Genomic DNA, 15,942 nt, shown 5'->3' with positions numbered 1-15,942 from the left:
CACCAGATCAATATTAAATCTCCAGTTTACTTCCTGACACCAGCCATAAAAGGCAATGACTCGTCCAGCCATTATCAATGACTTACATAATAAAGGTCACAAATGCTTGATAACTAAAGTAGCCACATGCACTAAGGCTAGTATGATATGATGATTTAACTTTCTTATAAATAGTCCATATCGACTAATTATGATACATTTCTAATTCTACATTACTAAACAATGGAAAATTAAAAGGGAATAGTAATTTTAAAAATAAGTTCTCACTGCAACTCAGGAATGCTTCTTTCTTCTAAATAGAAATGGACACAAAAGCCAAAGGGAGGCTTTTCTAATCATAATTTTAGTCTATTTCTTCTATTTCTAGCATCTATAACTATAAAAACAATTCATTCTCAATTATAACCTACCTTCCCTTCTTCCCAAAGGAATTTTTTATATATAATGAGCTCTATCAAACAAAAGAACTTAATACTGTTTCCTAGTTGACTGAATTTATCAGCTAATACAAGGATACTCAAATTTGAGTAATATTTTGATTTTGTATTTTTGAACTCCTTACTTTACTCCTTGATCTCCTCTTTCCACCAACCAATTTCATAAATCGATTGTACTGTTCTTCCTGATTTGAGAGATCTCGAATTTTTCTGATTTCTTCTTCTCTTTTCCTTCTCTCTTCTTCTTCAGCTTGCTTACGCTGATCCTCTTCTTTCTGTCTTTCCTGTTCTTTTTGCTGTTGTAGTTTCTTCCACGCCTTTGTCTGCTGCTTCCTCAATGCTTGTTTAGCTTTAAAAAATATAGAAACATCAGCATCTATTAGAGTTAGAATTTTCAAGAAGATAGAGAAAACAAAGCTTTAATAATTATTTTAATTATTAAGTTCTATTTATACAGGACTGTCCTTTATTCAGGGCCCTATATAATTCCCCAACTCAAAACTTTCTGAATTAAAATCTAGAAACTATATTGATATAGGAAATCAATTAAAAGAGTTTAATAGAAATGATCACCTGTAGTGCTAACTTTTTTGGCCGAATGTGTTTTTGTACTGGTTTTAACTTTTTGCTGTACAGTTTTCGTCTTAGTCAACTTTTCTTTACTTTCTTTCATCACCTGCTGTTCTTTCTGTTGCCATTTTTTACTGGCTGACTGAAGAGCCAAAAGACGAAGTTGCAGTTCAGATAACTCCTCTTCATCTTCACCAAGCTTCTTTAACAAAAGAAACAGTTGCCATTTAAAAATTCTATTTGACTTTAGACATATTACCAAGTCAAAGCTGCTATAAGATCAGAATTTAAAGTTAATTTTAAGACAAATACTTAAATAGTAAATACAAATAAAATAAGGAAATTGAATAAGTTACCATAGCCCTATACTCTAATTCAGGCCCTATAATACAAACTGAAGATCAATCTGTAGAAGGTTTATGTACACATGAGAAGGGTTAGAGGGGGAGGGTACAACTGACGAAAAAAAAGTTTGAGACTGGCATTTAACTGCTTCCCAAACAAGAGAAGAAATCTGACGGCAGTGAATGCAAGAAGAAATCAACCCAGGGCGGGTAATGACCAAAGAACAAAGTGGTTCCTTAATCATGGGCGTTTACTAGCCTTACAAGTACTACACAGAACAGGTACAGTGAAATGTCAAGATTCAAATTCGCAAACTTTTAAAATATATTTTATAATTCTTCAAATCAGTTTTGAAGGAAAAAATACGTCAAGATTTGCTTATATTTGAGCATTCCATGTTCTAAAGGTAGATATTTATCTGATACGGACAATATTTTTAACACCCAAGACTTCTTCAGAGAAGCTAAAACAGGGAAACAGGTTAGGAATAAATGTTTGAGAACTTTTTTCCAATTGAAATAACCTTTATTTTTTCACTGTATTTTTTTTAGGTTAATTTTAAAAATTATCTATTCTGTATATTTTAGCTAAAATGTAACAGAAAATGTCAGGCAACCTAAGCAAAAGTGTTAGACAGAAGTCCATGAGACTTTGGAGGGAGGGCAATAAGGGGGTCCTTTGGCATCCCCACTCCTTGAAGTTCAACACAAAGTTGTGCATGTTTGTCCCTTATGTGTATAAATAGAAAAGGAGAGGAAACTAAAAAGAGGCTAAGATTCAAAAAAGCGAAGGCTTACTTATTTAGTAAGTGAATTGTAATTATACTTTTAAAATCAAATTAAATTAATTCTTAAACATAGAGAAAACAGTAGAGTCTACCTAGTGGTTTAACCTTCTACAGGCTATTACAAATCCCTAACTGAACTACCATCACATATTTCGGTAGTTCAGTTTACCCAAACCAGGATATAGTTACTCTTTGCTTTCTTGGGAAATATATGTAAAAAATGAGCTGAAAAATTATCATGAGTCTTTTTTACTCTAAGGCATTTAATCATTTAAACATCAAATTCTACTGCTTGGTACTGAAGATCTAGAGTCATGCTATCCAAAAAATGGAACCAGTAAGTCATGTGTGGCTATTTAACTAAAATTCAATGAAAACTTTAGTTTCACAGCCACAGTAGTCACATTCCAAATATTTAATAGGCACATGTGGTTAAAGCTACCATACTGGAGTGTAGATATAGAACAGTTCCATTATTATAGAAAATTCTATTGGGCAGTGCTGATCCAGAGTTTAACTAAAATAAAGCTATCATTACTGTTCCACAGAGACTTAAAAGTCTTTGACTATCTTTTGCTACTTGCCCTTGTGGAATGAAAGAGACCACTGATTCTGTCACTCAAAGCAGCTACTTGATCAGTAAGAGTACTGAAGCTCATTCAGACTCCGTGCTCTGATATCTAATTCTTATAAAACTTTAAGCAAGTCAGTTTATCTACACATGTGAACTTTAGTTCTTCTGTAAGAGATAATGTCAACCTACCTTATAGAGTTATTGTTAGGATATTCAAAACTATATATACATATATACATGCATGCCTGTGGGTATATCTGTTATTTTATCACCCTTAAATTCAAGACCATCTCTTTCCTAAAACTTCTAAGCTGTTTTCATTTCAATTTACTCATAGAAAGAAGAAACTGAAGATATTTCAGCTGTCTAATTCAGCAAACAAAGGCTTGGCCCAGTGACTACCTATTAAACGTCAAACACAGTGCTTGATGCTCTTGCACTTTACCCTGCTGAACCTCACAACAATCCAGAGAACAGATGACATTAAACTCATTTTGTAGAAAAGAAAACAGAGGCAAGTAAAGCCTAAGCAGCTAACACAAGATCACCCAGCTATTAAGAGGAACTAGAAGTGGACACCAGGTCAAGGTGTAACTTCAAAGCTTCCTCACACAGCATAATCCTTCAAAATTAAGAAAAGAAAATGTCTGGAAGAAAATTAAAAGTTTCAAAAAACAAGCAGAAAGTTCATCTATCGATACATATAGCATTTCAATTACATATGTTAATTGAATCCAGTGGAGATATTGATATTCCAAGATCTCTCTCCAGATTTTATCTTTAAGGCTTATATCAAAATGGAGGTACAGCAATGAATAAAAAAAAAAAAAAAAGAAAGTAAAAAACAAGACAGAACTTTCCATTCAAGAGAACAGAGTAAAGCAAAACAAGAATCAGTCTTACAGAGACATCCAATCCCACAAAGCATTATCTTACCTTTTCAGATAGAATATCTGAGGCACTAATTCTTCTGGTTAAATTTTGTTCCTTATCTTCTAATCCTTTAAAATAAAACAGCATACTTTGAATGCTTTAAAAGACTGCTACAATCAATTTAAAATAAAATGCTATGTGATATTTATACTAGTAATTATTTTTAAAGGTCTCAATAAAGGGTTTCATTTTCTCAATCTCTCAACCAAAAGGAAAGAATGTTGCCAGATGAAAATCTGAAAAAACTTTCCATATCAGCTTCATTTCTGAAAGTCAGAAAGGCAAAAATAATTCAAAACATTAAAATACAAATTAAAACTGCACTATGATAAAAATGACTTCTGAATTAAAAACATTTCAAATAAGAACAGAATTTAGAGTAGACAGGCAAAAAACAAAGCTTCCTTACTAAATAGATAACACATAAAAAAGAATATGTGATGATTAATTCAAACCTTTGAAGCTGAAATGAATTCAAACATTTAGAGATAGTATTGATTTATTAAAGAAATGTCCTCAGGACTTCCCTGCTGGCGAAAATGTACTTAAAAAAAAAAAAGGAGAAGAAATGTTCTCTACTTATCCAGAAAAGTATTTGCAGAAGTAGATTAAATGACAACAAAATTAAGTCCATCCACACATTTTCCAGAATTCTAGCCTTGGACCCATATTTCTGATTAAGTTATTACAAAATCTTACCTAAATATTATCTAACCCAGGCTTCCCTGGTGGCTCAGTGGTAAAGAATCCACCTGCCAATGCAGGAGATGTGGGTTTGACTTCTCAGGGCTTGGGAAGATCCCCTGGAGAAGGAAATGGCAAACCACTCCACTATTCTTACTTGGGAAAACCCATAGACAGAGGAGCCTGGGGGGCTACAGTCTGGGGTTGCAAAGAGTCAGACATGACTTAGCAACTAAGTAACGATATCTCCTCTATGACAGCTCTACAAATCACACAATAAAGTTATAGTACCTATGCAACGGTTATGAGACTCTTTCATAACTAAAACAGATTAAGTTAAAAACTAAAAATATCTCTCAAGATGACACAACTGGATTTGCAAAGCTAGGATTCAAACTAAGTCTAAACGCCAAGCCTAGGTTTTTTTCCATAATACCACTGCCAGTATTCCAAATATCTTAACTTGATTGCTCAAGATCTACTGGTAAAAGAATAGGCAACTTATTCAATACATAGAATTAATCAACTACCCTAAAAACGTAAATGGAAGGCAACCACCAAACTTTGAGTTATGTCAGTTCTGCCACATTGCTTGTTTTGGAAATACGAATTTGTTGCAACATGATTGCCATATTAGAAAATAATTTGAGGACAATACAAATTTCCCATTTGCTTACGTACAATTTGCGTCCAAGAAACACTACAAGAATGCAGAAAGCCACACCCAGCTGATCCTAGTAGGAGCCATGTAGGAACGTACAAACCCCACAGACTCTGAGCCATCTACCAGCTCTTCAGTTCACTGTACACCCATCCCCATCTGGTGTTACAATTTACTCTCCAGTTTCAAATAACCTCCCTTGCTCTACTCACAGTAACTCGTAAGTGGAGCTGCTTCCACTTGTAACTTGTAGGCTGCTTCCACAAGCACATTTTAGGTCTTTTTCAAGGTAAAGTGACATTATAGTATTTCAGGCATTTTTACCCATTTAATGTGTAAACTTGAACCACCACTTTTATTAGACTCCAATCTTTTTTTTTATGTGCCACTGACACGGTTTTTGAGTGTTTTTTCCCCTAACATGATCTGCCCATAAACCCTATGGTTTTTATTGTGTAATTCCACAGTGTAGTGATTTTCAGGAATGCATGTCACCTTATAGCAAAACCGACTGTACTTTAAAGAATACCAGAAGAGTAATAACCATTACATAAAAATTAACAAGGAAAATTAAAAAAAAAAAAGACAGAGTTTCCATAATAAATGTAAAAAGAACTGAACTTTCCTCATACATGAGAGGAAATCATTAAGTTAGGCGAAGTCTATTATAATGTTGATGAGGCTCTCTATAAAAAGCTGGCAGCACCTCCCTGTCAGGGAAGTAAAAGCAACCATCTACGAAGCTGGTGGATACCTAACGAGCACGTCACCTGAAAAACAAGCACAGACCATAAACTTCAGACCATAAACCCAGCTTCACACAGAGAATAATAAAAGCAGGGTACGGTGTAACTGACCAAATACGTGGTTGGCCCTTTTGTCCTACCACTGTCATCGGTCTTTACAACATCATTATATCAATTCTTACTCAAAACTTCCAAAATGAAAATGGGTCTTGTGCAGCCATGTAGAATTTTTAAAATTATTACCTGAAATTTTAAACTGAGCAAGAGATAATCAGGATTTGGGGGTAGCTGAAACCATAATAACTGGACTTTCCTGGTGGTTCAGTGGTTACAAATCCACCCGCCAATGCAGAGGACACGAGTTTGATCCCTGGTCCCAGAAGATTCCTCATGCAAGGGAGCAACTAAACCCATGTGTCACAACTACTGAGCTGAGCTCTAGAGTCTGTGAGCCACAACTGCTGAAGCCCGCATGCCCTACAGCACGCGACAAGAGAAGCCACCACAATGAGAAGCCCACACGCCAACTGGAAACTTAGCCCCTGCTCGCCACAACTAGAGAAAGCCTGCACAGCCAAAAATGAATAAATAAAAAAAAACTGTAACAACTGAGAACCACCACGGAGAACAGAACACCAAAGATATCAACAGATAAGGAGTTACAAAGGAAAAGTATTATAAAAAAACAAACCGGAAAATCAGAAGGAAGTTGTAAGAAATTACTGATGTGTATGGTATCATGTGTATCAGTGTTTCAACTGAAATTTCAAGATTAATGAGAAAAGTATCATTGAATGTAACAGATGTATCTACTCCCTATAGAATACTCTCAAAATTGCAGCCAGGGTGACCCTTAGAGAATACAAAACAAATTATGCCAATCTTTTGCTCAAAATCCTGTTTCACTCAGAATAAAAACTAACGTTCTTGTAAGATACTGCATGATCTGTCCCACCCTTTATCTCTGACCTCTTCTCTCCCACTATTCATCCCCCTCACTCCCTCTTCTTTAGAATAAAGAATAACTGGCTTCCCTGTTATTCCTCAAATGTGCCAGTACCCCTCTGCCTAAGGGTCATTACTCTAGTTCAGTGAGTCTCAAAGTTTAGCAGGTATCAGAATCAACAGGAGGGTTTGTTAAATACAGACTGCTGGGCCCCATTTGCAGAGTTTCCTCTTTAGTAGATCTAGGGTTGCTGTTGTTCAGTCACTCAGTTGTGTCCAACTCTTTGCGACACCATGGACTGCAGTGTATCAGGCTTCTCTGTCCTTCACTATCTCCCAGAGTTTGCTCAAACTCATGCCCATTGAGTCAATAATGCCATCCAGCCACCTCATCCTTTGTCTTCCCCTTCTCCTCCTGCCTTCAGTCTTTCCCAGCAGGGTCTTTTCCAATGAGATCTGGCGGAGGGCCTGAGAATTTGCATTTCTATTAAGTTTCCAAGTAAAGAAGGTCTAAGAACCACAGTTAAAAAAACCAATACTCTAAGCTATCTATTCTCTTTGCTTGGAAACCTCTTTCCCACAGGTATACATTTGGCTATTCCCCCACCATCTTCAAAGCCTTTGTTTAAATCTCACCTTCAAATTCAGGCCTCTCCTGATCACTCATTAATACTGCAGCCCGTACCCACTGCCTCCATTCTAACTTACTTACTGCTATGCTTTTCCTCTCTCTACAACTGTTATTTAGTCATCATAATTATTGTTTCCTCTTCTTAAAATGCAAGCCCATGAAGGAATAAATGACTATTTTGTTCATTGATGTACTCCCAAGAACCTGGAACAAAGCTCAACTAACTTTTGAATAAATGGAATAAAAATGAAATAAATGAAATAAAAAATGAAAGAAAATGGACAGTAAAATCTGCAACTAGGTTAAAGTAATCTTGCCCTGAGTAGTTTCAGTACTCTGGTAGGGGCAGAAAAGCAAACCGCACTGAGGTAAGAAGGAATGAGAGGTAAAGTGAAGAGAGTCAACGCAGGGCCTTTCTGGAAGTCTGGGTGAAAAGACAGAAGTTAAGGAACAAGGCAGAAGGGGCAGGGGGAATTGTTCAGATCTGGGGATGGAAAACACCAGTGTGTTTATAGTAAGTACTCTTTAAGAGAGAAAAGTGGTTAAAGAGGAAACAGAATAAAAAACCTTTGGAGTAAGATCCCAGAGAAAGTGGGAGAAATCAGAGCCAGGAATCAGGTTAAAACAAAATGGTCATAAACAAAAAGAGGGTCACCACTTTCTCAGAGTAGAGAACTGAAATGAAAATTGATATACATATAAACTTACAATTAGGAAGTGAAAAGTTAGAAGTTGAGTGAGATCACCTGAAATAGGAGGCAAGCTCACAGGCTGACAATAGGGATAAAGGTTGAGTAAATGGCCTGAAAAAAAGAGAAATGGGGGTGGCGGGGAGGAAGCTGACCCATAGCAGTCAAAAGGTTTAATGGCAGAGCACCGAGTTTTGCTGAAGACTTGAGAAGGGGTACATGTGTTTTAACACTAATCAATAGAATTTCTTGATTCAGATAAATTTTAGCTTTTTTGGTTTTCTTCCAATCCCTCTTTTTACACTGCTGCCTGTTACTTTTCTAAAGCAGACATCTGATCACGTCATTTTTCTGTTTAAACATATTTGATGGCTTACCTGAGATTTAAAGAAAATCTAAATCCCTTAAGCAAGATATTCAGTGCCCTTTGCATTCTCATCTCAACCTGTACTTTTAAAAATTTATATCCAACCACTCAACAAACATACATATATTTCACATTGCACCTGTATTAGATCAATCTCAATATCCTTTAAAAGTTCTTTATGCTTTCAACTGTTCATTTGGTTCCTTCTGATGGGAATTCCCAAGTGGAAAAGATACATTCTCCAAGACATTGCCATCACACATTACCATCACAATGAAAACTTTCTAAATCCAAATGAAGGTATTTGATCCTTCCTTTGCATTACTGGGCTTCCCTGGTGGCTCAGACGGTAAAGCATCTGCCTGCAATGCGGGAGACCCGGGTTCGATTCTTGGGTTGGGAAGATCCCCTGGAGAAGGAAATGGCAATCCACTCCAGCACCCTTGCCTGGAAAACCCCATGGATGGAGGAGCCTGGTAGGCTGCAGTCCATAGGGTCGCATAGAGTCCGACACGACTGAGCAACTTCACTTTCACTTTGCATTACTGCAGGCTTTCATACATAACTCATTATATTCCGTATTTATCTGTGTCTTCTCTATCCCACTGGGGTATATATAATCTTTGAAACTGCCTGTCTGGAATCATGGTGCTAAACTGAGGAGGAAAAAACATGTCCCTAAAAACGCATAACCAGAATCAGTCACCATTCAGGTTTGCAATCAAATGTACATCACATGAGTTGCCTGAAGACGTCAAATATAACATAGCCCAAATCAAAAGTCTACTTAGCTCCTTGGCAGCAGCAAAAGCAAATCCTCTCTAGGAAATTCACCTTTGTACAGGCCACCAAAACTCCCCACCAAAATAATTCAGAGGAAAATGAACACCTTACTTAAAAAAAAAAAAAAAAAAAAATTAAACATGCAAGAAAAGAAGGTACCAAAAAATGAGAACCAGCAGGGATAGTAAAAATTAGAAATTAGACTCAGATATCAGAAACTAGCAGGCAAAGAGGAAAATCAAAACAAGCTCATAATTAAAATGTTTAAAGACATAAAGATAAATTTGAAAAACAGAAGAAAAAATTTAAAACATGACCAAAGAACAAAATAAAAATGAAACACTAAAACAAAAACTGTAACTGAAATTTAAAATTCAGTAAGTGGGCTTAAGGCCAATCAGACAAGAGATAAAGAATTTGAGAACTAGGTGGACTGAAAGATACATCAGAGGAAATTTTCCAGAATGTATCACACAGTTACAGATGGAAATTTAAGAGAAATGAAAAGTAAAGTGAGATGATTTAATAAAACATACTGATACAATATAGAGTTCAAAACAAGAGAATGGGACAATATAAGAGATAATGACAAGTTTCAGAATCAATGAAAACTAGGAGCAAAACAGGTCCCAAGCTGGATAAAAATAAAAAATACAATTATCACAGTTAAACTGTAGAGTTTTAAGACAAAAACAGGGTCTTTAAAGCAACTAGAGAAAAATGATAGATTACCTTCAAATGAGAAACTGTTAAGATGGACAAAACTGTTAAGATGACTTTTCAAAGTTAACAATGGAAGCCAGAAAATATCTTCAGCATATTGATACTTAATTAACTAATCTAGAATTCTAAACCTGGGAAAACTGTCTTTGAAGGGGGATAAACAGAAATAACTTTTTCATATGGTAGACACTAACTACTACATGGAGATTCTTAAAAACGTATTTTAAGCATAAGTGATTCTAGACACAGAAGAGTAAGTCAAGAAAGAGTTAAATACACGGCCAAAGGTAGGAAAAAACTGTCCTTGTGTATCAGGGAGAGGGTAAATAACTTGATTAGCTTTAAACATTGGTAAGAATTCATGTTACAGTTCTTAAAGGAATCAAAATGAGACTCAAAACTTAATATCTAACTTTCAAACCAGTAAAAGAAAAAAAAATTTTTTTTAAGAAAAAAAAATTTTTTAAACAAAAAAAACAAAAGAGGCAAGAAAGAAAAAAAGGAAATACAAAGATCAGTAATCATGAAAAAGTGTGAACAAATTACATGTTCTTGTTAAAAGACAAAGATTATCAGGTTAAATTATAAATGAAATAGGCTCCATACAATGTGCAAATAACCTTTGGAACAAGAAGATACAGAAAGATTAAAAGGATAGGCTGCTGCTGCTAAGCTGCTAAGTCACTTCAGTCGTGTCCGACTCTGTGGGACCCCATAGACGACAGCTCACCAGGCTCCCCCATCCCTGGGATTCTTCAGGCAAGAACACTGGAGTGGGTTGTCATTTCCTTCTCCAATGCATGAAAGTGAAAAGTGAAAGTGAAGTCGCTCAGTCTGCAGCCTACCAGGCTCCCCCGTCCATGGGACTTTCCAGGCAGGAGTACTGGAGTGGGGTGCCACTGCCCTCTCCGAAAAGGATAGGTACTGACATACAAAAAACATACACTTCTATGAAGAGAAAGATGGTGTGGCTGGCTATTTAATATGAGACAAAATAATCTTTTAGGCAAAATTACTACTAGAGATAGAGGTCACCACATAATAATAAGAATAATAATTCCCTAGCCTCAATGTATTTAAAGTAAAAACTGAAAACCAGAAATCCACCACCATACTGGCAGATTTTAGCAAGCCTCTCACTAACTGATAGATCAAGCAGGTCAAAAAACTGTTTACATCTTCCTTCTAAGATGTGAACATAAAAGCCTGATCTAACAACCCAAACATTCCTTTCAAATACACAAGTTACAAAAATTGATCACATGCTAGACAATAATATAAGTGTCTAGAAATATTTCACAGGATTGGTACCACATAGGTCTCTGATAATGTGACTGCCTTACAAGTGGATAACAGAAAAACAGCTAAAAAAACCTACATGCTTGGAAGTTAAGAAATAGTTCCAAATAGCCTACAGGCCAAAGAACAACAAAAATTAGAAAATACTTAGAACTGAATGAAAAGAATTTACATATCATAAGCTGAGATGCAACTAAAATAGAAATTTTATAGCCCAAGTGAAAGTTGCTCAGTCGTGTCTGATTCTTTGCAACCCCATGGACTGTACAATCCATGGAATTCTCCAGGCCAGAATACTGGAGTGGGTAGCCATTCCCTTCTCCAGGGGATCTTCCCAAACAGGAATGGAAGTGGGGTCTCCTGCATTGCAGGTGGATTCTTTACCAACTGGGCTATCAGGGAAGCAAAATTTATAGCCCAAAATAAGGTTAATAGAATTTTATATCACAAAATGATGTCAATAGTAGAGAGGCTAAGAATTAATGAGTTAACAAGCAGGGAACTTATTTCTGAGGAAATTTTAAAAGGTATGGGGAGATAAAATTTATAAATGCCACAGTTAATAAAAAGGTAAGACATTTAAGAATAACTTAGTATAAACTGTTCAACTTACGGGAAATTAACACATTACTAGAAAAATAGTTTCCCTAAACTGCTTTACCCAGAAATAGAAAACATGAACAGTCAGTAGTTTAAAACCTCCCCAGGAAAACTCCATCCTGCCCCAGATAATTTTACCTGCAAGATCTATCAAATATCCCAGGAATGAGTACAACCTTAAACCTATTCGAAAGAGCAAAAACCACTCCTTAACTCATTATGAGCATCACAATTTTATACTAGGCTCCCCTCCCCCCACCCAGTAGAGAATCAGCCTGCAATGCAGGAAATAAAGGAGGGGCAGGTTCAATCCCTGCATTGCAAAGATTCCTGGGAGGAAAAAATGGCAACCCACTCCAGTATTGTTGCCTGAAAAATCCCATAGACAGAGGAGCCTGGCGGGCTACAATTCATAGAGTCACAAAGAGTTGGACACACTACCAACCTTATACTAAAACTTGTAAGGAAAAACAAGGAACAAAGCTACAGGCTATGAACATAGATGAAAATTTCTAAACAAATATTAGCAAACCTTTATTTATGAAGGTTTTATAACTGCCCAAAACTGAAAGAACCAAATGTCCCTCAAGTGGGAAATAAATAAAAAACTGCAGCAAAGCCATATAATGGGACATTCAGCAGTAAAACAGAATGAACTACTGATACATGTAACCACACAGATCAATTTCAAACACACTAATCAAAGAAGCTAGGATTAAAAAACAATGTTCTACATGACTCTATTTATATGACATTCTGGAAATGGCAAAAGTATAGGGTCAGAAAAACAGACCAGTGGTTACCAAGTAGGGTTGGTGGCATGAGGGCACCATGTTAAAGGCAGGAGTTAATGGAACTGTTCTGTATCTGAATAGTGATGGCTGGCAATGATTACCAACTCCTTCCATCTGTCAAAACTCAAAGAACTACACAGTTAAATGGATAAATTTTTACTGTATCTAAATATACACTCACATAAAAGAAAAAGAAAAATTAACAAACTGAATCCATGATGTATAAAAATAATGTATCATAACTAGCTGGGTTTATCCCAATCATACAAGAGTGGTTTAACTCTAAAAAAAATCAGTTAATATAATCCATTACATTAATAAACAAAAAAAATTAGATGCTCTTCTCCACAATGAAGAAAAAATATCTGATAAACTTCAACATCCATTCATGCTGAAAATTTCAAACAAGGAATGGTGGTGAGGTCTGAACTCCAACAATAAACTTAACCAACACTATGTTTAAAAGTAAACGGCAAAGAAGGGATATATGTGTATGTATGGCGGACTCACTCAGCTGTACAGCAGAAACGCAACACTGTAAAGCAACTAAACTCCAATAAAAAAAAAGTAAATGGCAAAAGTATCCCCTGTAAGTTAGGGAACAAAAGTGCCCATTACCACTTATGTTAAAATTGTATTATTAGCCCTGATCAACACTTAAAGCCAAAATGAAACAGAATTTGTCATTATCCAACAACATGACTATCTACGTAGACAGTGCAAAAAGAATTCAGACAAAACATCAGAATGATTTCAATGAAGTACACTACCAAAATAACCAGTTACCCCTTCAAAGGAAATCTCATCACTAACTGAAATGTGAAATTCCATTACCTGGACTAGATTCAGTAGCGTCAGATTTCAGGGAAAGCTGTTTTGTTCCATCTTTAACTTTTTTCAATCGGTTCTTATCTCCTGGTAAAGTCAATTTTTGCCTGAGTGGTTTTAACTCAAATGCCTGAAAAGTTTTGACCTGTGTTTTCTCCTCAGGAGCTACTTCTTTACTTGAGTCTTTTATAATACTGACATTATCAGTGCTCGTTTGGTCCTCAAAGTTCAACGTTTTAGGATCTTCTTGCACATTCTCCTCTTTGCTACTCAAAGCCAGTTTTTCATCCTTATTGATACACTCTAGTTCCAACTGTATTTGCTTATACTTCAAAAGTAAATCTTCAAAAGTTTCTTCCCCACAGTTTTCACTTTTTGATGAATAATTCTGTTTTCTTGATGGAGATCTTCCAAAACTTTTGGCTGAACAGCATATTAAGGAAACCAGTTGCCAAAAATTTTCCAGTTAATTTAACAAAAACACATTAAGTTATAGACGAATTGTCACCCTTTTTTGTGTTTTTCAAAGATGAATTGATATTTTAAAATTACTAAATTCCATTTAATACATGTGCTGTTATGTGTTAAGCACTTTCATTATGTACCCGTATTTCAAATTTAACAAGTATTAATATAAACAGTCTACTTACAAGATCACCAATGTCACTTATTACTCACAGTATCCACAGATACAGCACCTGGTTAGTTTACAGCATGTTTCTGCAGGTATCAGGAAAGCCCATAAGCTGGTTGTTAAAGATTTGTTTCTGAAGGAAGAGGGGAGAAACTGAATGGTTTGTCACAGATGTTGATAATTTACACTTCAAATAATAAGATGTTCCTTCTTTTTAATTAGTTTCTTCTTGTGTCTCAAATTTTTAAAAAGAGATAAAAAATGAACACTGATAATTAATATTTAAGGCTAAGTTATGAATAAGAAACACTGTATTGAAAACCTAACATAGCAATCTTAGAACTCATCAAGTATACTAACATCCAAAATAGGTACAACTAAGACAATGAAACCAGTTTAAAAAAAAACAAAAACCTTAAGTTGTATTCAAGATGTATCTTCTAATTTTTCCTTGAAGATAAGGATATCAAAACCTGTTATTTTTGGTCTTTTTCTTTAACATAGTACTACATAAAACAACTTCATGGTTGAAAGTGGCTACAAAGTTCCAAACTAAAATTTTTATTCAAAATAATTCACACACGTAAAAACCGTTCCACCTCACTTCTCCAGTCTAGAAATTAATAAAAGACAAATATTTTATTTGGTTTTAACACAATAAGGCATTAATAGATCATTAAATTGGCTAGTATATAACATTACATTTCCCTGTATATAGTTTCTTCTGTGTAACAACTTACTAGACAATCTGCAAAGATTTTTAAACTTCTCTAATGACCAATTTAAGAATGGGAATTACCACCAAGTATTTTAGAAACTAAATAATCACTACAACTGAAAATCTTTAAAAGTTCTGCAGCAAAACTGTCCTAGCAAGTCTTTGGTTTTCTGATCTCCTTTTACAGCTGGGTTTCTTGAAATAATACTAGTTTCTCATTACCTGTGTTTCTCAACCAAATGGAATCTGGCTTCTGCTGGCTGAGTTTATCCATCGTGTTTTCAAACCTTATTCTATCTGATTTCTCTGCAGCATTCCGTAACTCCACTCTTCGTTTGTTTCTCTAGGTTTTGGGGTTTGGTTTTTTTTTTTTTGGTCTTTAATGACACCTCTGTCTCCCAACTGCTGCAACAATAGTGCTCTCCAGTGAGTCCTACTTAGTCTCTCTCTTTTCATTTTGAGCATTCTAATGCACTCCCATAGTTCTGCCTGGTGATATTTGGGGTTCTATCTCCCACAAGCCATCTTCCATCCTATTGTTAATCTTTCTAGAACACAAATCAGATCTTATCCCTTGTTTTAATCTCACTAAGAATAGAGTCCAAAATCCTTACAATGGCATATAATGCTTTCATGATTCCCTTCCAATCTCATCTCGTCCAGGTTTATCACAATTTATGCATAGCTTTGTGTCTAGGTTTTTCTGGTCTTCAAATTTACCCCAATTCAAAGGCCCCCTCGCTATATGAAGCTAGATAATTACTTGCTCCCCGACCCCACCATTACATACTCTTTGTACATAAACTTGGGGAATTATCTACATTTAAATCTCACTTTTTCAGAGGAGTCACAACAACTAAAAAAATAAGACTAGAGTCCTTGGATATATTCAGAAAGAGAAAAGATTCAATACACTAACAAAAAATTAACTAAAGGACAGAAAAAAAGGAAAATCAATTGAACTATGACTAATTAATCTCCTTCAAGGCTAAATGAAGTGTCCTACTTCTACCTACACAGAACAGTTAGAATGAAACCAACACTTAAATGATTTAATATAAAATTGGTCAACATGGAGTTTCTAACTGAAACCTGGTTTATGTTAGCTATGACCAGATTTGAAAGTTTAAGCAGCAGCCATCCAAAGGAGACATATGCTAAGACTGACTAAGTGCCTATCAATACGGAAAATTA

The 15,942-nt window shown here is 35.5% G+C and overlaps 1 protein-coding gene across 2 annotated transcripts in view; it reads right to left on the bottom strand.

The window, feature by feature from the left end:
* ZFC3H1 (zinc finger C3H1-type containing) overlaps positions 1-15,942 on the bottom strand; it is a 50,669-nt gene that overhangs the window by 31,415 nt on the left and 3,312 nt on the right. Inside the window, exons 2-5 of one of the 2 annotated variants that reach the window (XM_070371010.1) lie at positions 13,403-13,819; positions 3,650-3,714; positions 1,011-1,206; positions 563-786 (exon numbers count right to left, since the gene is read on the bottom strand). In XM_070371010.1, the coding sequence (XP_070227111.1) occupies positions 563-786; positions 1,011-1,206; positions 3,650-3,714; positions 13,403-13,819 (902 nt within the window). Of the gene's footprint in view, positions 1-562; positions 787-1,010; positions 1,210-3,649; positions 3,715-13,402; positions 13,820-15,942 lie in introns of both variants that reach the window. The other variant, XM_005896790.3, reaches the window with a different exon arrangement.

The sequence above is a fragment of the Bos mutus genome, chromosome 5, assembly GCF_027580195.1.
Source record: "Bos mutus isolate GX-2022 chromosome 5, NWIPB_WYAK_1.1, whole genome shotgun sequence".
Classification (NCBI taxonomy): Eukaryota; Metazoa; Chordata; class Mammalia; order Artiodactyla; family Bovidae; genus Bos; species Bos mutus.
The sequence above is the reverse complement of the archived record's forward strand: the minus strand, read 5'-3'. Positions and strand labels throughout refer to the sequence as shown.